The sequence below is a fragment of the Halichoerus grypus genome, chromosome 7, assembly GCF_964656455.1.
Source record: "Halichoerus grypus chromosome 7, mHalGry1.hap1.1, whole genome shotgun sequence".
In the NCBI taxonomy this organism is placed as follows: Eukaryota; Metazoa; Chordata; class Mammalia; order Carnivora; family Phocidae; genus Halichoerus; species Halichoerus grypus.
In genome coordinates, this window is record NC_135718.1 from 154,470,961 (window position 1) to 154,490,501 (window position 19,541).

At 52.8% G+C, this 19,541-nt stretch overlaps 2 protein-coding genes across 3 annotated transcripts in view; one reads left to right on the forward strand and one right to left on the reverse strand.

The window, feature by feature from the left end:
• Positions 1-732: 732 nt before the first annotated feature.
• SYT11 (synaptotagmin 11) lies at positions 733-19,463 on the reverse strand. Of its 2 annotated transcripts, none has more exons than XM_036067503.2 (4): positions 19,173-19,463; positions 12,416-13,242; positions 4,206-4,326; positions 733-3,685 (listed from the first exon to the last, which is right to left on the reverse strand). In XM_036067503.2, the coding sequence occupies exons 1-4, from the start codon at positions 19,204-19,206 to the stop codon at positions 3,375-3,377; spliced, it is 1,293 nt and encodes a 430-aa protein (XP_035923396.1). In that variant the 5' UTR covers positions 19,207-19,463; the 3' UTR covers positions 733-3,374. The 2 variants fall into 2 exon arrangements, with proteins under 2 accessions (XP_035923396.1, XP_035923395.1); XM_036067502.2 differs by having other exon boundaries at positions 4,203-4,326; positions 19,173-19,461.
• Positions 18,372-19,541, forward strand: part of LOC118519826 (GON-4-like protein) — a 67,324-nt gene continuing 66,154 nt past the window's right edge. The window contains exon 1 of the mRNA XM_078078553.1: positions 18,372-18,479. The gene's annotated coding sequence lies outside the window, so the exon portion shown is untranslated. The remainder of the gene's footprint in view (positions 18,480-19,541) is intronic.

The following is a 19,541-nucleotide window of genomic DNA, read 5'->3' on the forward strand; positions in this document are numbered from 1 at the left end:
GGGCATGACCCCCGAGGGGTGCATTAGCCTGCATTCCTTCTCTTTCAGAGCCTTTCTCAGTCTGTGATTGCATATTTACTGGTGGGATCATCTGATCATGGCTGGTCCTTGTGTGCCTCGGGATCAGTGCTGTGCCCTTGGCACCTGGCATATGGTATGCTCTCAATGACAGATCTTTGTCAGGAATGAATGAATGAGAGAACAGAATCAGCCCTCTTGGAATTGTTTTGGGGTATAAATATTTCCAGTTACATGGACAGGCTAACGAGCACTGAAGCCATCTTCTCTCTCCTGGTGGTTATGGTCTGAGGAATGACATTTTGAGAGGAAAACAGAAGGACTAGAGAAAGGACTCTAAGTCTAGAGCCTGGAATCTGCATTTTTTTTCCCAGTAATCTCTACACCCAATGGGGGGCTTGATCTCACAGCCCTGAGACCAAGAGTCGCAGGCCCCCTGGACCGAGCAGGCCAGGTGCCCCTGGGATCTGGATTTTTGGGGGATGTGGGGATCGCACTGGGAAGCGTGCCCCGGATCATCCTGTTGGAGTCTGAGTGCTGACCTCGCTCACGGCCACCCAGCTCCCAAGAAAACCGTGCTGGTGCACCTGTGTGTTTAATGTGAGTCAGTCTTTATTTTGCACTTGTGTGGTGCATTAACAAACTCCACATACAATATAGCATTACATATTGTAGCTTAGCATTACAGCGTTAGGAAGTTTCACACAATTCATGTTTGCTTTTCCGGGTTTTTCTTTTTTTTTCTTTTTTTTTTTTTTTTAATTTGACACATTTATTTTGAGTTTCCTTTTTTACAAGAGAAGACACAAGGTAAAGAAAGACGACCACATCGGAGAAGGATCCTGGTGAGGGCAATGGGCAACGTCACAATCGCGGCCACAGTAAAAGCCTTCCAAGAAAAGACCTGCATCGTTCCCTCTCCTGAGCAAGCCGCTCCTGTCCCACAAGCCAGTTCCTCTGCTTTCCTAGCTAGAGCATGTTCCTGGACACGTACATCTTGGCTGTCCTCCACTGAGAAGAACTGAAAGGAGGGATAACTCATAAAGGGACTTTTGTTATTAAGAAAAACTCTTGTCTTCCCAAAGGAATCAAGATATCAGCAGAGAAGGCCTGACTCTTGGAAAATCCGAAGTGGTCGCTCCCTAACCCATTCCTGACCATGAGTGCCTTGTGCAAAAGCTCGGGTGCGACTCTCGTCTTTCAACTGACTCTTGGGAGGAGGCGCTGCTCCTCGGCGGGATCAGCTAGCTCTGGGAGGGCACGTGTGAAAGCCAAAGGCAGCTAAGAGACTTTGGGACAGCAAAGCCAAGGGCATGATGGATCAGGCGTGAGGTAGGAGGGAGGAGCCCTGTGCTGTCTGCTGGTTCCCGCCCTGTCACCTCACCACCCGCTGCTCCACAGACCCGAAGAGTGGGAGCGAGAAAGCTACCAGGGATGGGGAGGGGAGGAGCGGCGAGGCGGCCTTCCCAGACCTGTGGCGGGAGGGGCTGAGGTCACACTCAGCAGGGCAGAGACCAGGCTCTCCACGGCTGTTGCTTTGCATTGTTTCTGGGAAGGAAACAAAAGCGGGTTGCTCAGCAATTTCTGATCTTCAGACATTAAGGCGATGAAGAGGAAGCATTTAAGATTTTTTTCCTAATGGGGCTTCAGAATGCTCCTGTCAGATTTACATTAAACTATCTCAAAATGCATTTTTAGAAAACAAAAATTATTTTCTTCTACGTATGATACAGTATGTACATTCCATGGAGTTTAGGCTAGAGACGGGTGGTGGACACACTGATGGGATAGCGAGTCAGATGGGGGGGGCGGGGGGGCAGGGACAAGAACAGAGTGGGCTCTGCCCGCTCAGAACTGCTCAGCACTGCTCAGGATCCAGGCTTTAAAAAGAACGACGAAAAGATTCAAGGAGCAGACTGGTCTTAAATCCCCAAGAGCTAAGAGAATGTCACACGCACCGCTGCGGCTCCGTGCACGGACACCAGCGGCCTCGGGAGCGGGTCGGAGCGGGTGGACCTGCTCTCTGAGGCCTCGGCTCCGGCGGCCGCTAACCTGAGCTCTGCTGGCCGGACAAGCTCATGGCCTGTGGCCCGGGCTCTGCCCTCCGACAGGTCTCGACGCCAGAGCCGCGGCTGACCGGGAGCCCGGAGCCCTAATCTCCGCGACACAGCAGCCCCCTCGCCGCCAGGCTGCCCACCGGCGGGGGGGTCGGGACCGCGCGCCTCCCCCAGCCCTTCGCCTTGTCTGGACGCTCAGTGAGACCCAAGAGCTAAGCACTCTTATGAGGGACAGGATGGTAGAAAAGAACCCAGGGTATCTTGACTACCCATTAACTCCCATTTACTCATTTCACTCATTTCCTTAGTTTTAAGAGCCACAGTTGAAAAATTTAAGGATAAAGAATAATTTCTGAAGGCCCTTTTCCTTATGAAGCAAAACCAATCTCATCTAAGCTACCTGAGAAAACTCTAAAGCTTCTCATGGGTCAGCATTTCTGGAAAAACAGGCCAGTTTCATCCTTCACACCAACAGATGGCTGTCATTTGGCCATGGGGCTGCCAGGGGGTGGCAGACGCACCATTCTGCCCACACCCACGAACAACGAACGCCCCAGCTCCCTGGAGCCACCCTGGCCGGACTGGAAGGCTTCGAAGCTCTCTCCAGAGAAGACCTCTAGTTTCCTAGACCCGAACTCTACCTCGAAGTCTGCCGTGTGCATGTACTTCATCGCAAGTTAACCCCGGACCGCCCGAGCCCTCCCCGTGGCAGTGTGGCAGCGAGAACCAAATCCTCTTTCCCCTGCACACCGGCCTCATCCACCCCAACTTCGTTTCTTGGCTCACGACAGACCTCTGGACCCTGAGCTCAAAGAGCAGAGCTGTCCGAGGTGGGAAGGAGACAAGACGGGGATGACGACACTGTGAGGTTTTACATGAGCAAAACAACATCCTTCTGCTGAGCTGGGGGGCGGGAGTCACTCTCCAGAGAAGCCCAGTAAAAAGAGGCCAATTTCAGGTAATCAGCAAATACAATTCGGCACAAAACACAATTTTCATGGATCAAAATCTGTAACTTGATATTGGCAGTTAGGCTAATTTCAGTTTGTATTAGACATGCAAGTATAAGGTTACATTGTTATATATAGACTTGTGAGGCCCTTCCCTCTCTTTTTCCCCATTAAAAAAAAAGGATTTCTAGTGCCTTGCAAAGGAGAAAAATCGTCATCGCTAAGAACTGATCTGCAGCTGTGGTCATGTGGGGTGTTCTTTGTGGGGTGTGTTTTGTAAGAAATCTTCTACAACTAAAAGGAGGTTCCAAGTCTGCTCCTGTCTGGCATCTCTGTCCCCACCGGGGGACTAGTACTCGCTCAGACTGTGCCATTTGGCCACGGACTTGCGGGGGCTCTCGCAGACCTCCCTCCAGTGCTCGGCACCGCTGCTGGTGACGCTGTGTGCCCCCAGGATCAGCCTCCCCACCGCCTCGTTCTTGGTGGTGCGGTCGAAGTCGATGACCAGGAACTCAATGCTGACGTCGGGCAGGAGGTCAGGGGGGATGTCGTAGACGAAAGACTCGTTGAAGACTGGGTTCAAAGTGCACTTCTTCACGTGGGTTTTCTTCTTGGCAATGCGCTTTCTGCCGTAGTAGACGTTCACCTTGACATAAGGATCTGGGGCCACCAAAGAGACAAGAGAAAAGGGAGACAGGCCCATGACACGGTCCTCCTCTCAAATGGTGGCTTCATGGGGGGGGGGGGTTTGCTCAACTCTGTGGTGGCCACTCACACATGGTCTCCAGGGACGGCATACCAAAGCACTGTGACTTTAGGTGGGTCTGCCTGCCCAGGCGAGGGGCCAAGGGAACCAAGCAGGAACATAACAGAACAACTTCCCCAAGTCAGGAGTGAAGAAAGCCCATGACACTGGGAAGCATTTTCCAGGGCGCAGGGACTCACAGATGGCCTGCTGTGTTTTGGAGAGGTCAGGACACCCCTCAGGACACCTCACCAAACGTCGGACCATATCCACTCACCCGGGGCCCCTCCCGCGCTAGGGACATCTAGAGCCTAGGTAGTCACCGGGGAGAGAACATGCGCAGAGGAACAGGTGGGGACCGAAGGGCGTCGGGGGTGCAGGCGGGGCGGCGTGGGGCCAGGGGGCCCGAGGCAGGTCGAGGTAAATAGCTGCTACCTGAGAGACCGGTGATGTCCATTTTCGGCAGGTGTCGGGCTTTGAGGACCACCACGGTCAGCCTCTGTGCCACGGGCTGGTAGGACAGAGACACCTGGAGCTCCCCTCTGCTAATGCACTTCTGTGAAGAGGAAACAGCACATGAGAGTCCTGGCCGGGGCGGGGGCAGGGCAGGGACGGACAGCGGGTGTGCAGAGGCCAGGGCGGGGGGCTGCGGAGGGCCACGGAAGCTGTGCATCCCGCCAGCGTGTTACTACCGCGTTTAACAGGGAGGGGAAACGGACACATTCTCATTACAGTGCTGATACTAAATGAAAGCGACGGCATGGAGAGGTGGCCTCGCCTCGTATTCACGAGCGCGAGTCTCAGGCCAGACTGGTCTGGATTCAAGTCCTCTGCCCCCGCTGCCTGTGTGACCTGGACAAGAACTTGACGGCTCTGTGCCCCAGTTTCCTCGTCTGAAGGTGCAGATAAAAACAGCACTGACCTCACAGCATCATCAAGAAGATTAAATACGTTAAAACGGGTAAACGTTTACCTCTGCCAGCGCCTAGAGAAGTGCATTCTCTCCCATTCCCTCCTTCGGTTCTTGCAATAACAGTTTTAGAGCCTGGATGGTGGAAGGCAGGAGACCTGGGGCTGAGCCTTCACTTCGCTGTTCCCTCACCCCCTGGCTTCGGGCAGGTTCCTGAACTTCCCCTGTTCCGCACGGTGAGTACGCACGCCTGCTCTGTCCGCCTCCCAGTGTCTTCTCCAGCCAAGCTGGCCTCCTCCCCGGTGCCCGCAGCTTGGGCTTCCCCTCTTTGAATTTTATTCTAGGCTCTGCTTGGAAAATGAAAAAATGCTCTGGCCCCCAAAGGACATTTTAAACAATACTTGGATACATTGCTACGTGCTGGGGGTCCAGAGCTGATAGGACCTGGTTCTTTCTTGTTTTTCTTTCTCTTTTTCATTTTTCCCGTTTTTTTTTTTTTTTTTTTTTTAATTTTAAGTTGTCTCTATACCCAATGTAGAGCTTGAACTCACGACCTTGAGATCAAGAGTTGCATGTTGCAGTGACTGAGCTGGCCAGGCGCCCAGGATCTCGTTCTTGCTCCCAAGGAGCTTACCATGCCCGGAAGAGACAGACAGAAACACACCTGCCCTCATCAGAGTAGTAAGGAGCCCGTCTGAGTGCTGCTGGGGGACCCAGGGGAGGGCTTGCCGGCTGACCTCCGGGCTGAGTTTAGGAAGGTGAGGAGGAGTAGGAGAGGCGATGTGCAGAGGGAGGACCGGTCAGGACAGGCGGCAGAATGCGGACTATGAGGGCATTGGGTCCACTGTGTCCCAAGAATGGTGGGAGGGGAGGTGCTGCCCTTGGATGCTGGTGGGAGGTGGGGCGGGCGACAGAGAGGGAGATGGGGGCGGGGCGGGGAGGCTTCTAACCAAACAGCAGAGCCAGCCAGAGCTCACAGGTGGGGGGTACGGCTGCCGGCCCCGGAGGGACACACTTGTTGCTGTGTTACTGTTCACGAAGACTAGTATTGTTCTGGTGAGACTGGAGCACGAACTGGAGGGAGACGGGCCCCGAGGCTGGTGCGTCAGGCTGCGGAGGAGGCGCCCGCAGCGGAGGTGAGCACGGGGCAGGACGCGTCTCAAGAAGAGCTCACCGAAGTGGAGGGCAATTTCTTGTGTTTCTCGCTTATTGTTTTTGTTTTATTTATTTTTTATGTTTCTTTTGTTTTCTCATTTTTTTTTTTAATTTTTGAAAAAATTGGGATGCCTGGGTGGCTCGGTCGGTTAAGCGTCTGCCTTCGGCTCAGGTCATGATCCTGGGGTCCTGGGATCGAGCCCCGCATCGGGCTCCCTGCTCAGCGGGGAGTCTGCTTTTCTCTCTGCCGCTCCCCCTGCTTGTGTTCACTCTCTCGCTGTCGAATAAATAAGTAAAATCTTTTATAAATAAATAAATAATTTTTAAAAATTTTGTGTGTTTCTGGTTTATAAATTAGGGATGAGGCTGGGAGAAGGAAAACAAAAGGAGGTGGGGTTCCAGGAATATTGGACAAAATAAGGAAATTTGGGACAAAAATCCCCCTATTACCAACTCTTATTCCTTGTAGTCTACAAAGCCCCAAAGAAATGGCACCTACCCCAGGAACTGTTCTCTGATTCAGCAAGAACAGACCGTACCCACCACCGGCCTTCCATATGCCACAGACACACAAAATGACTTATCGTGCGTCTACTCAGGGTCGGCTGGAAAGGGGGAGGGAAAGGGGGATGGAAAGGGGTTCGAGGGGGAAGCCTACTCTCAGCAAGCACTCCCTACTGGGGGCGGGGTGCAATCTGTGCGGGAACAACAACAGAAAATCACAGAATGAGCTCATCAGTGAAAAACGAGAGAAACCTCAACGTCTGTGCTTTGATTAGAGGCCCAACTCGTCTCAAGGAATGAAACTGTACTAATACTTCACATGGTTCAGAAACTTTCCTGAGGCTCTATGTCATTCCAGGAACGTAGGGAAATGTCTCTCCTAGGGCATAAGATGACTAAAATGTAAACTTAGACTTTAGCTTTTGAAATTGAAGTCCCAAAGAGAACAGACTTGAAAAAGGATTTTCATGGCTTTTCTCTGCCAGATTGAAGGCCCACATTTTTTCCTTACCCATAACATAGATGTTGTCAGCTCTTGATTACGTCCACGGGAAGTACCCTCAGCCAGTTTAAAATCCCAGTTTAAAAACCCTTGCCAACCGGTGTTATTCTGGCCTGCTTCCTTTTGACATGAGTCACACCCCAATTAGAGAATGTAAACTCATTTTTACGATTAGCTACAGCCAAATGACATCAGGAGAGGAATCACACATGAAAGAGAGAATTAAATGCCATCCAGAAGAACATTCGGAACGGAGCTGTCCAAAACAGGGGCCACTAGCTCCATGTGTCCACTTACATTTAAGTTTTAATTCATTAAAATTAAATAGAATTACAATTTCAGTTCCTCAGTCACACGAGCCGTATTTCGAGTGTCCTCGGGCAGACAGAGTGCATTTCCACCACCACGGAGAGCTCCGGTGCACTGATCCTGAAAGAACTTTGGGCTGGTCTGGGCCGCACTCCCCTCCCAGTCCACGAATAAGGAAATGTGAGCTCGATTTGAGGTCTGTGCCTAGACCACCCTTGAATATGCACATACAGTCTTTAAATACAATTTGAGGGGCGCCTGGGTGGCTCAGTTGGTTAAGCGTCTGCCTTCGGCTCAGGTCATAATCCCAGGGTCCTAGGATCGAGCCCCGCGTCAGGCTCCCTGCTCGGCGGGAAGCCCGCTTCTCTCTCACCCACTCCCCTTGCTTGTGTTCCCTCTCGCTGTCTCTGTCAAATAAATAAATAAAATCTTAAAAAAAAATACAATTTGAACTTTATATACAGAAGAAGGGGAAAAGAGAAACTTGATTTGAAAAACAAAGAGTTTTTGAGGGGCACCTGGCTGGCTCAGTCATGGAACATGCAAGTCTTGATGGCGGGTCATGAGTTCAAGCCCCACGCTGGGGGTGGAGCCTACTTAAAAATGAATAAGTAAATAAAATAAACCCGATCGTTAAAAAAACCCAAAAAACAAAGAGTTTTATTTGTAAAAAAAAAAAAAGCCTTGACTATAAAATTATAGCTTGGATTTCCTAATTATTTGGTTAAAACTGTTTTGTAAATCACCCATTAGAGCGAAATGTTTGTAAAATCTAAATCCCCAAGCTCCTTCCCTAGCTTTGGGGAAGTGGACAACGTCTGGTTGCCCTTCTAATAATTTTCTCCCCTAAAATCACCCCTCAGGCAGTTGTTCTCCATCTAACCCCCCCCACCTCTGGCCATTTTACACGGCAGAACACCTGTCCCGCTCTTATTCTGCACCAAAGGCCAGATCTCACGTCCCTCCCCCCCTTCTCTTTCCACCCAATTCCCACTGCAAGTAGCATCGTCAATGGTTCTTTCTCAAGGGCTCTTTGTCAGGGGCTGGGAGCGAGCTCCGTTTCCCAGCCCCCCGGCCTAGTGAGGCAGGCGGAAGCACAGGGGCAGAAAGGGTCTTATCCACGCCTGAAAGAGCTGGGAGGCTTTGCTCTCAGACAGCGGGCTCCGGTCGCCCTCAGTGGACTAGAGGTCTTGAAGAAGACACGCAGATGAAGGAAGTGCTCAGGTGAGGCTCTGTTCCCTGTAATCAGCAGAGCCCCTCCCAGAGTGACCGTCCAGCCACAGGGCCTTTGCACTAGGTGGACCCGCACATCCTCAGCACACCTTCAATGGGGCTAGAAGTCCCAAGGGCCACCTCCACACAACTCACAGTCACGGGAAAACAAGAGAAACAAAAACATCCCTCATCTTCTCCCCGATATGAAAGCACAGCTACCCTCTTCCTGGCTCGTTTCTTTCTTTTCAGTCCTTTCTGGCTCCACTGCGGGACCTCTCAGGGTCCTTACAAATCTGAGATTTTAATAATCCTGTCATTCCCATGACCATTGTCACAGGCCATCAACACCAGATGCGGCCCAGGAAAGACAGGAAGTGATTTGGAAAACAATGACCTGAAGAGACTAGGGGAGTCCAACAACTCTACCTGACCCACTGGCCAGTTACTTCTGTTCTTTATCCCCTCGCCCTCTCTGGACCACCTCCTTCTCCCTGCGGGAGATTTATTACGGGAATGTAAATTCAGGTTAATTTTTATCCGAGGGGCGTCTGGCTCGCTCAGTCGGGAGAGAGGAGACTCTTGATCTCAGGGTTGTGAGTTCAAGCTCCACGTTGGGTGGAGAGCCTACTTTAAAAAAATGTCCTGAATAAAATATTAGAAAAAAAGCTGCCCCTCAAAAAAAAAAAAAAGAAAAGAAAAGCTAGAGGGCGCCTGGGTGGCTCAGTCGTTAAGCGTCTGCCTTCGGCTCAGGCCATGATCCCAGGGTCCTGGGATCGAGTCCCGCATCAGGCTCCCTGCTCGGCGGGAAGCCTGCTTCTCCCTCTCCCACTCCACCTGCTTGTGTTCCCTCTCTCGCTGTCTCTCTCTCTGTCAAATAAATAAATAAAATCTTAAAAAAAAAAAGTTAACCTTTGATTATTAGTGAAAAATCACAGTATACATAATGCCCCAAATCTCTGATCTCTGAGTTAGACTCAAGAATTAGCTTTTTTTTTTTTTTTAAAGATTTTATTTATTTATTTGACAGAGAGAGACACAGCAAGAGAGGGAACACAAGCAGAGGGGGTGGGAGAGGGAGAAGCAGGCTTCCCGCCGAGTAGGGAGCCCGATGTGGGGCTCGATCCCAGGACCCTGGGATCATGACCTGAGCCGAAGGCAGATAGTTAACGACTGAGCCACCCAGGCACCCCATCAAGGGTTAATTTTTAATGCTTCCTACGTCTTATAGATTCATAAGAGCTGAGAGTGCTCTCGGTGATCCCATTAGCCTTCCCGGTCCAGCCTAGATGAGACCTAGAGAGACGGTGATTGCTGGCCCAGAGAAAGGAGCGAGATGGAAGGGTCAGAGAGGATGACCAGTCCTGGGCTTCCTCAGCTGGATTGCAGTGGATAATGGAAAGGACAAGAGGCAATTTTTCTGCTAAGGAGGGGAAATGCAGTTTCTGCTAAGGAAATGCAGTTGCGGGGCGAGAAGTGCAATTCTCACCAGTCCCCACCGAGGCCTCTGGGTGGGAGAAGATAATTTGGCCCCGTATTCTAAGGGGATGCCTTCCACAGACCAGAGGAAGCTCTTTACAGAGTGTGGAGTGGTTCAGAGCAGCTCTAACTGGTGAGCCAAGGGGAGATCCAGAAAGGGCAGACTGTTGGCCACGGCAGGGAGGACTGGGAGACACGCGGAGGCTGCACTGCATGGAGGCTTGGGGACTAGCGGCCAGGCCGGCACGGGGACAGCCATGGCTCAGGACGGAACACAGCCCTGCCCACAGGCGCCGGCTCGGGAAACATGCTCAGGATGTCCAGGAGGCTGGAAGGCTCTGGGGCAGGGGCGCACAGCCTCTGTGTGTCCTGTCTGGGCCTCTCCCAGGGGACGTGTTGCTCAGGATCCTAGCCCTGGCTTGTCCCTCCTGAAGGGAGTTAATAAAGTGGAAAGAAACCTGGCTCTTGCCAAGAGCCCCTGGCAGTTTAGCAAACGCCATTGTCTGTCCTGGCCAGTGTCCTGGATTTGAGGCTGTTTTGTTCCCAGCCCAAACCAGTCCCTTTCCTGGCCAGTCTCTTCCCAGCTGCAGCTTGGCACAGAGCCATCGGCTGCCCTCGGCCGTGGGCTATGAGAGCATGAGCCGTCTGGGGGTGTCCAGCCAGCTAGATGGCTCTACCAAGCTGGGGCTACAGGGAAGGACGGCTTGGGCAGCTGGAGGAAGGCAGGCAGCGGGGCACTGGGGCTGCAGGAAAGGGGTGTCAGCGAGCCCGAGCCCCGAGGGCTTGGCAGAACCCTGAGGAAAGGAGATGACAGGCAAGGGGGCGGGGAGGGAGCAGAATGAAAGCAGGTCACTGCCCCAGTGTCTGTCGGTGCTTCTGACTCCAACCCCAGAGGATACAAGAGCCCTTGCTGTGGTGGACCCTAGGACGTCTCCTTGTGTCTTGGCCTTGGACCTGTGTTTATGCCCTGATCAAACCCCTCTAATACTCTGAAAATGCCTGGGCTTCCCGGCCGCTGCGAGGCCGAGGGTTCTCTGGGCAAGGGCACGGCTGGGCCAGCGGCAGAGGGACAGGTGCCTGGGACACGCTCCGAGGGGCAGTGCCCCCTGGTAGAGGGTACACCTTGTGCCTGGAGCTCACTGCACACGCAGCCCCTACTGGCCCGGAAGCCTCTCTTGTCCAGTCCCGAGCCCCCTGCCTCCCCAATGAGTCCAGTGTGGGCTTGTAGGTGGGCATCAGGAGATAAGCATGGCCTCTAAGCCATGCATCTTTCTGCAAGATGTGCGGTTGTTTTCAGTGGCTCTGACATCCTTTCTGAACCCCCCACCTCCTTCTGCACTGACTCAGGCTCCCTTGCCTTCCTTTACTTTGTCAAAACAGAACAGAAACGCCTGCGAACCACATACATCTCCGGGGACCAAGCCTCACTAATAGTAGAAACAGTGGCAACAATAACGGTAGTGGGTCCGATTTCTTGGAGGGTCACTGTGCGCGAGGGGCTGTGCAAATGCATCCTCTTGCTTCATTCCTGTGGGAACCTGAGATCAGAGTTGCTAAGCCGAGCTAAGGGAGCGGGCGAGATTTGGATTCAAACTCAGCTTTGACTTCAAAGCCCTTGTTATTAGGTACTTACGTTGTACCTTGAAACAGGAATGAAAGTCTAAATTTAAAATGCCAACAACCTCTTTCAAGGCACCTACGCACTGTGGGGCAGTTGCCAAGATGGTCTCTCTCCCCCAGGGAACAGTGTGCCAGACACATCATCTCCTCTAACCCTCAAGCCCTCTGAGGAGGATGGTGTTATCAGCTCCATTTTACAGATGGGGAAACAGAGGCCTAGGAGGGTGCAGTGATCCCGCTGTGCCCCTGGGCCGGGAAGCGGTGAGCTGGGGCATGATGCCAGCCTGTGTGGACAGAGTGCTCAGTGGACAACCACACTGCCCCCCCCCCCCCCCGTTGTGTAAGAAACGCGTGAACCAGGGGGCGTGGGGGCATGGTTCTGACAGCCCTGAAATTACAACTCAAGAGCCAATGCCGGCCCAGTGGGGAGAAGGCAGGAGGGTGGGCTCGCATTCCCAGGGCTCAGAGGAGGAGGGTCTGCAGCAGGGGCTCGGCCGGGAGTGGGGCTCGGAGGTGAAGCCGCTCACGAGCCTGCACTGGGGTGGACCCTAACCTGACCTGCTTGGGGCTGGACAGGGAAGCTGAGGGCAGAATTACTGAAGCCCCGTCATGGCTCACTGGTAGAAGATCACACAGGACTTTGGAGAAGAAACCAGCCCCATGTCCTTGATAGGATGAGGGTCTAGGACTGGTGGGGACGAGCCTGCTCCAAGTAAGCCGGACTTAGTGTCAGGATGCCACCCTCGAAGTGAAATTTCAGCAGCTACCTACCTGGCCCTCTCTCCTCACGAAGTTCCTTTTGGAGGAGGCCCTCCGTCTTACTTTGGTCCCTGCTGATTCGTGATACCTACAGCCCCTCCCCGCCGTCCATACAGCCCCCGCCCTTCCACTTGTTCCCTGAGATCTCGTCTCCCCCAGCCTCCTGGCCCTCCCCGACACACTCTTGCTCCTCACCTGGATGTTCCTTTTGGTGATGTCCCTGGTCAGCTGCGCCTTGCCCGTGCTGGGATCCACGCCGGCCAGCGGCACCATGACCTCCCCGATGACGTCGTCCCGGGAGAAGCGGTCGAAGCTCAGCACGAGGAAGTGCAGCACCAGGTCCTGCAGCTGGCTGTACGGGACGCCGTAGAAGGTGAAGGTCTCGTCAAACACGGGGTCCAGCGTCTTCCGCAGCACTCTGGTCTTCACCCGATGCCGCTTGTCGGGAAGGATGGTCATTTTGATGTAGGGGTCAGAACCCTGGGTCTGCTCGTCCATCACCGGCAGCCCGTGGGCCTCCTGGATCGTCACCACTAGGGCTTTTTTCGGGAAGTTATAGTCCACGGAGAAGGTGAGGGTTCCTAGCATGACATCCTCCTCTGGAGATGACGGAGACGTGGTTTTGCTCTCCCCGGGGGTCAGGCTCGCGACGGGGCTCCTCAGTTCTTCCCCATAGTCCACCTTGATGGGTAACTGGTCTATGCAGGAGCCGGAGCTGGGTCCCTTGGGCCCTTTGTCGGGGCCCAGCAGGCCAGCCTCTGCCGCATCCACCAGCACATTCCCGCGCCCTCCTTCCCTCCCAGGGCCATCTCTGTCTCTCCGCACTTTGATGATTTTCTTCTTGTTGCTGAGGGTCTCTGGATATATGCTGATGCCTTTGAGCATATGGATAAACTTATACGGCGGGGTCTTGTGCTTCTTCTCTGCGCGCTGGTGGCAGCATGTCCACACAAAGACGGTCACCGAGACGCACACCACCAGCACGGACGCCCCGACGAGGCCAGCCACCACTGGGGACACATCTGAGGGTGGAGACCAGAGGGGCGTCAAGGCAGGTGGACCTCAACCCCTGTCCAGACCGACCCCCCCGGGGACACGTCTGAGGGTGGAGACCAGAGGGGTGTCAAGGCAGGTGGACCTCAACCCCTGTCCAGACCGACCCCCCCGGGGACACGTCTGAGGGTGGAGACCAGAGGGGTGTCAAGGCAGGTGGACCTCAACCCCTGTCCAGACCGACCCCCTGCAGAGCCAGGGGACCTGCAACCGAGGCTGCACAGCAACAGGCGCTCGTCCAGGCTGAGGAGCCCCCCCTCTGGGAGATGCCCCCAGCCACCCTGTCCAACCGATCCATGGCTGTTCCTTCCCACCAGACCTGCATGGAATCCTTCGCTTCTCCAGGAAGCCTGCCCTAAAGGGCCCCAACCCGACTCCCTGTTCTTTTCTTGGCCTTCTCTCAGCACTTAAGGACTTGGTTCCCCCTTACTGATTTGTGTTTCACATAAAGCTGCCTCGTGTTATAAAGTCACCTTTTACCTGAGCCGTTACACAGCACACAGGGCACGGGCCGCGTCTGGCTTCGGGCGGGAGAATATTCCACGGCATCCCGTACAGGGTTTGCAGTGGGCTCGTGTCGACGGAATGGCCGTTGGGGTGGAAGGGTGTAGGGCTGACTCTGGGTGGTCCGGGTAGGGTGTTCAAGGGTGGTAAAAGTGGGTAGGTGGTAAAAAGAAAGCTGGATCTGAGTACTTTAAAACTATGTTCCAAATTTCAGCTCCTAGCTCCAAATACTTGTTTTATTTTATTTTACTTATTTTTTTTTTCAAATACTTGTATTTTAAATAGGAAGAAATAAGGACTGTGGAAAATGTCAGGCCTTTGCTCAAGTATCACCTTCCCTGACCGCCGTACAATAAAAGTTCAACCTTCTTCCCGCTGAGACCCAGGAGTCCTCGCCCTGCGTGACTTTCTCCTTACGTCTTACCTTTCTCACACGCAGCGACACGCACGCCCATGTGCACACACATAATACATACAGGCACACACACGTACATGATTTTACTACAAGAAATATATCTTCACTAGAGAATAAGTTTCACCAGGACTGGGATTTTTTCTATTTTGTTCATTTCTGTCTCACCAGCACCAAAAATGCAGAGCTGGTACTTGGTACATATTTGCTGAATGAACAAATAACGACGGAGAAACATTGTTTCCTTCCTTTACTCTTGTCCTTTCCCATACAAGTGGGGCCCCTTAACCAGTTTGGGGTTTCTTTTCCCCCTTAAGTCCACTGAAGCCAAACTGGGTTTAGGCCTTAAAGGTCTCCATAAAAGACCTCTATTTTTACGTGTTACCTTTTAGGGGAAGACTTGGGTAGGGCAGGGAGAACTAAGGAAATGAACATGACTTTAACACATTCCAGAATCTTCTTGAAACATCCTTCCACCACGTATCTGCCCGGCTCACTGCCTCACTCACTACAGGCCTCTGCTCAAACCTTACCTCACCAGAAAAGTATCTCCTGGCTGCCCCCAGTGAGATATTATCTCCATCGCTCTGCTTTATTTTTCTACATAGCACTTATTACTCCTGACATATTTTGTCTGTCCTCCCTTACTAGAGAAGATTGGTAAGAATAGTGACTGTCTGTTTTTTGTTTTTTTTTTATTTATTTGACAGAGAGAGACACAGCGAGAGAGGGAACACAAGCAGGGGGAGTGGGAGAGGGAGATGCAGGCTTCCCACCAAGCAGGGAGCCCAATGCAGGGCTCGATCCCAGGACCCCAAGATTATGACCTGAGCCGAAGACAGACGCTCAACTACTGAGCCACCCAGGTGCCCCCTGACTGTCTGTTTTGTTCACTGCTATATCCCCACGTCCTAGAATCATGTGGCACCTAGTAAAGTATTCAGAGAACAAATGAATCAGTGAATTCAAAACAGCCCCCACACATTGGAAAAGTGAGTCAATATGATTACATATATCAAAGACAAATGTAAAATTCTATATTGGTCTTCAAAACCTATCGATACACAACGGGAGACCTTACTTGACAAGTCTGAGCAAAAGCAATCTAGTTGTGGGACGCCCAGGTGGCTCAGTTGGTTGAGCACATGACTGTTTATTTTGGCTCAGGTCCTGATCTCAGGGTTGTGCGACTGAGCCCCGCATTGGGCTCGGTGCTAGGCGTGGAACCTGCCTAAGATTCTCTCTCTCCCTCTGCCCCTCCGCACCATGAGCACGCATGCGCACGCTCTCTCTCTCTCTCAAGAAAAAAAAAAGTAGTTGTTCAGGTGACCACAAGTCTGATGCCAACCCATACTATGAATACTGTGAATATGTCCAGATGATGGGGGGTGGGGGTAGTATGATTTAATCTGCGCCGGTCATGACATATATCCTGTTCTGCCTAGCACAGACAAGAATAACAACTGCTCTTTTCTTGTGAACGTTTACTGTGTCCCTGCCAGACCCTGCGCCAGAGCTCCCTCTGAACCAAAGAACTCGTTGACTAGGTACCTCCACCGATGTCCCCACTTTATAACTGAGGAGCCTGGGTCCTCAACTCTGCCTTAGGCCATGTAGTTGCAAATGGCAGTGATGGAAACCCAACCCTGGTCTGCCTGACACCAGAGCGTCTCTACATGATGGATAATCAGGGTCATAAAAGACCAGGAAACCATACCAAATGAGGAAAAGTTGAAGGAATTGGAGCTGAGCGTTCTGGGAATAATAACTTTCTTCAGTTATTGAAGGCCTTTGGATGGAAGAGGTCTGGTTGGATTGTACGTTGGAGGGCAGGAGGCTACAAGAAGACAGACTCTGACTCAGTGAAAAGAGTCATATTATTATTAGAACTGCCTCACAATGGCTCAGATTGCTTCATGAGGCAATGACTCTCCAACTGGAAACTTTCAGAGGTTGGATCTCCATTGGTGAGGCATATTCTAAAAGAGATTTCTTCAGTAGGGATTGGACTAAATATCTCTGAAGTTCTTTCCCCAACATTCCATGATTCTGTGAAGGTTGGGTCAGGCAAGAAAAGAAGGGGTTATATCCTTTAATAATACAGTACAGAGAAGGAGTAAAGCCATTAACAAAATAAATGAAGGTGACCATGTCCACGGCCATACTAAATAATAATAGTGTTTCTCAAATATCAAGTGGAATAAGAGTTGTTAGGGACAGGCTTCACAAAATGCGAGCAGCCTTGGTAGGAAGCTGGCGGAAATAACATCCTGTCCATCTCTGAGTCCTTGAGTCTTTGCATCTAAAGGGAGCTCAGTAAACAGCTGAAAAACTGATTGGATTCCATGGTCAATGACAATGGGCACAATCTGAGAAAGTGTCTCTCCGTTCACCAACCAGGGACTTTCTTGAAAACTGCTTGCTACTGATTAATGACAGCGAAGAGCTTACCTCCATGAGACGAGGAAAGCAGGAAACCAACCAGACAGGTACATTTTTGAGAATGATTTAAAAGAGAGATATAAAGGCCCAGGCTGGGAGACATCTGAGTGATCCTTTTGGCTCCACCATAGATTTACTCTGTGGTCTGGAGAGTGCCCACTGATGCCTCCACATTTGCTGTTAGAAAATGGAGGCGGGATGGGGAGAGAAGAGGAGGGATTCCCATGTTTCAGGACAGGGAAGGAGAAGAAGACAAACCCGTGAAGCCATCTGTGGACTCTTCCAGGCACTCTCCTCCACCTGCTTTCCCACTTCTCCCCCTCTTTCTTCTTTGTTTTAGTATCTGTTAACCCCTGCCTCTCTCCTCCACACCCAAGGCAGTGAACTAGAAAATCAGAGATGCTGAAACTAGGAACCCTCTGTCTTGCTTTCATCAAAAGCTTGGTGGGAAAAGGAAGTTGGAACTAATGGCTGAAGTCAGGGTTTTAAAGTAGTCATAAATTGCAGTGACTGTGCTGCTTGCTCCTTTTGTCCTCCAAGGTCACGGCTAATTGAGTGTTGGCTGGGTGCACCTCCCAAGGGCTAAGGCATTTGAAATGAAGTACTCTGTGGGATGTGAGAACGTCGGAAGTGGCAGCTCTCTATGTAGGACCCCTGTATACGTCCAAAGACCGTAAGACGTCTCTGGGCTGTGCCCCGCCTCTCAGCCTTGGACCAGACGTGCTGTTGACACCCCCTTTACTAAAACAGCTTTTCCCTGTCAAGTGGGCCAGGGTGATACAGTGAAATGACAATGGACTTTGGAATCAGCAGGACATTGGTTTAAGTCCTAGCACTACCTTTGCTGTTTGTTTGACTTGACCCAAGTTATTTTGTCTCACTGAACCTCAGTTTCCTCATCTGGCAAATATATATAATAATGCCTACACTGGAGGATGCTGTAAGGATTAAATAAAATGGGAGTATGTAAAAGTTGAAGTAATTTCTTTTCTCTTTCCCACTAATATTTCTTCTAAAGGAAACCACTATATTATGCTCCACATGCTCTAACTTTCCAAGGAATCTGGAACTGCAATTAGAGAAAAGAATATGTTGGACGGAAGGCATAAGACAAAAGAGAAAGAGCAGGAAGAAAAATCATGGAGTGCTCATGTGACTACAAAAGGGACAACTGTGTTGTAAATTTAGGACTCAGAGACAGAGATGCAGAAGGTGGAGTGGAAGAAAGAAACACAGCTAAGCCTTGGGGAATCAGTGGGAACCAGTAGCTAATGGGTGTGATTTGCTCTCTGGATACTTCCCCTGATCTGATGTCTTCTTCCTGATATTGAAGTGGGAGAGCTCATTTCCATGAACCTCTTACTGGGGAATGAGAAAAGCCATTTCCTAGTTGGACTGTGGCCCCACCCTAAAAATTGTTGTCTGGATGCTCAAACCTTCTGGATTGTCTGAAAGATAGACTCTCTTAGGGGATATGAAGGAATCCTCGGCTGACAGCAACTCTCATCCAAGCTGGGGTGGAAGTGAGGGAGAAGCAGGGCAACTCCTTTATTTTTCAACCAGGAAAGCATAACCCAGGAAGTTTGCAACCCTAGCACATTTTGGAGGAAGCCCCAAAAAGGAAAAAACTTGCTTATCCAGCTTTTCTTTCCCGTCTTCCTGCCTATTTTCCACTCCACTCTCTGCCCCTGGGAGTGCAGCCGAGCTTGGAGCCTGGAGGCCCGGGTCGGGGACCAGCCGCTCCGCGATGACGTAATGCCTTGCCGGGTACACAAAGCGGCCTCCCCCGGGCCCGGCCTCTCTGCCCCTCCCCCCGGCCGGGCCCGCGCCCCCGCCAGCACCAGCGCGGTGAGTCCCCCTTTCGAAAAGGCCAGCCAGGGAAACAGGGAACAAAGGCCCGGGAAGAGGGGCCTGGGCGCTGCCAGGAGGCCCAGAATAGACATCACGTCATCCCCGGCTCGGCAGCGCCAAGCGCCATTTGGTAGCATCGGACGGACCCACCATTACGGTGCAGAACCGCACTCGGGGGCCCTCGGCGGCCGCCGGCCCTGCGCCCCGCGCCCCACCGCCGGCTGGGCAGGGCTCCCCGCGCCCGCGCCCCCGCAGCCCTGGCTGCTCCGCGGCCGTCCCCCAGCCCACGTACCCCCAGCCCCCCAGCTGCCATCTTGTCGCCCATCCCCCGCCGCCGCCCTCCCCCGCAGCCCAAGGAGTGGGAGGGGGAGCAGGGGGCACCGCCCTGCGCGCCCTGAGGGGGGGGCCCGCGTCCTGCCCCCCCAACTCCCACCCCGCAGAGCGCTGACGCGGCCCACACAGGTTGGCGCGTCCGTCGGGACCCACGACCCCCAGCGAGCCCCCGGCCGGGCCGGCCCCTGCAGCCCGCAGCTCAAGTTCAGGCGCCGCCGGCCGCCGTGGCAGGCCCCGTCCTAGCGGGGCCGGCGCTGGAAGGCACTGATGTGGGCTTCGCTCCCTCCCAGCACTGGGGCCCTCTGGCTTTGCGGCGGTGCCCACTGCCCCAGGCTTAGTTTTCCCGACTCTACTTACCAAAGCTAGGTCGGATATTGGTGATCTCAGCCATGTCGTAACCAGAGGCTATTGCTATAAACGCTTTTTCAAGGGTCGGACAAGTCTGGGGGCGCCCGGTCAGCACCGAGGCCGCCGCTGTAGAGCGCTAGCTCAGGGGAGGGGGAAGGTGTCTGGCGGACGCCTCCTGCGACGGTCGGGCCCCTGGTTGCCAGCTGCGGCCGCCTCCTAAGATGCTCCAGGGATGCTCTGAGCGAAGGATGCAGGTGCAGCCAGACTGGTCCTGATGCGAGGTAGGCCCCGCCTTCTTCCGAACGGCCCTCGGCAGAAGACTCCGCCTCCGTCCGAAAAGTTCCGGAGGCCAGGCCCCGCCCCTTTCCGGAAGCTCTC

What these genes read in the sequence shown, in the direction of transcription:
- SYT11 (XM_036067502.2), bottom strand. Translation starts at nt 19,206, where the DNA reads ATGGCTGAGATCACCAATATCCGACCTAGCTTTG. An exon ending in CAATATCCGACCTAGCTTTG is followed by an intron (nt 13,243 to 19,172) that starts GTAAGTAGAGTC and finishes CTCCACCCTCAG; the next exon opens with ATGTGTCCCCAGTGGTGGCT. An exon ending in CATCACCGGTCTCTCAGGTA is followed by an intron (nt 3,686 to 4,202) that starts GCAGCTATTTAC and finishes TGGTGGCCCCAG; the next exon opens with ATCCTTATGTCAAGGTGAAC.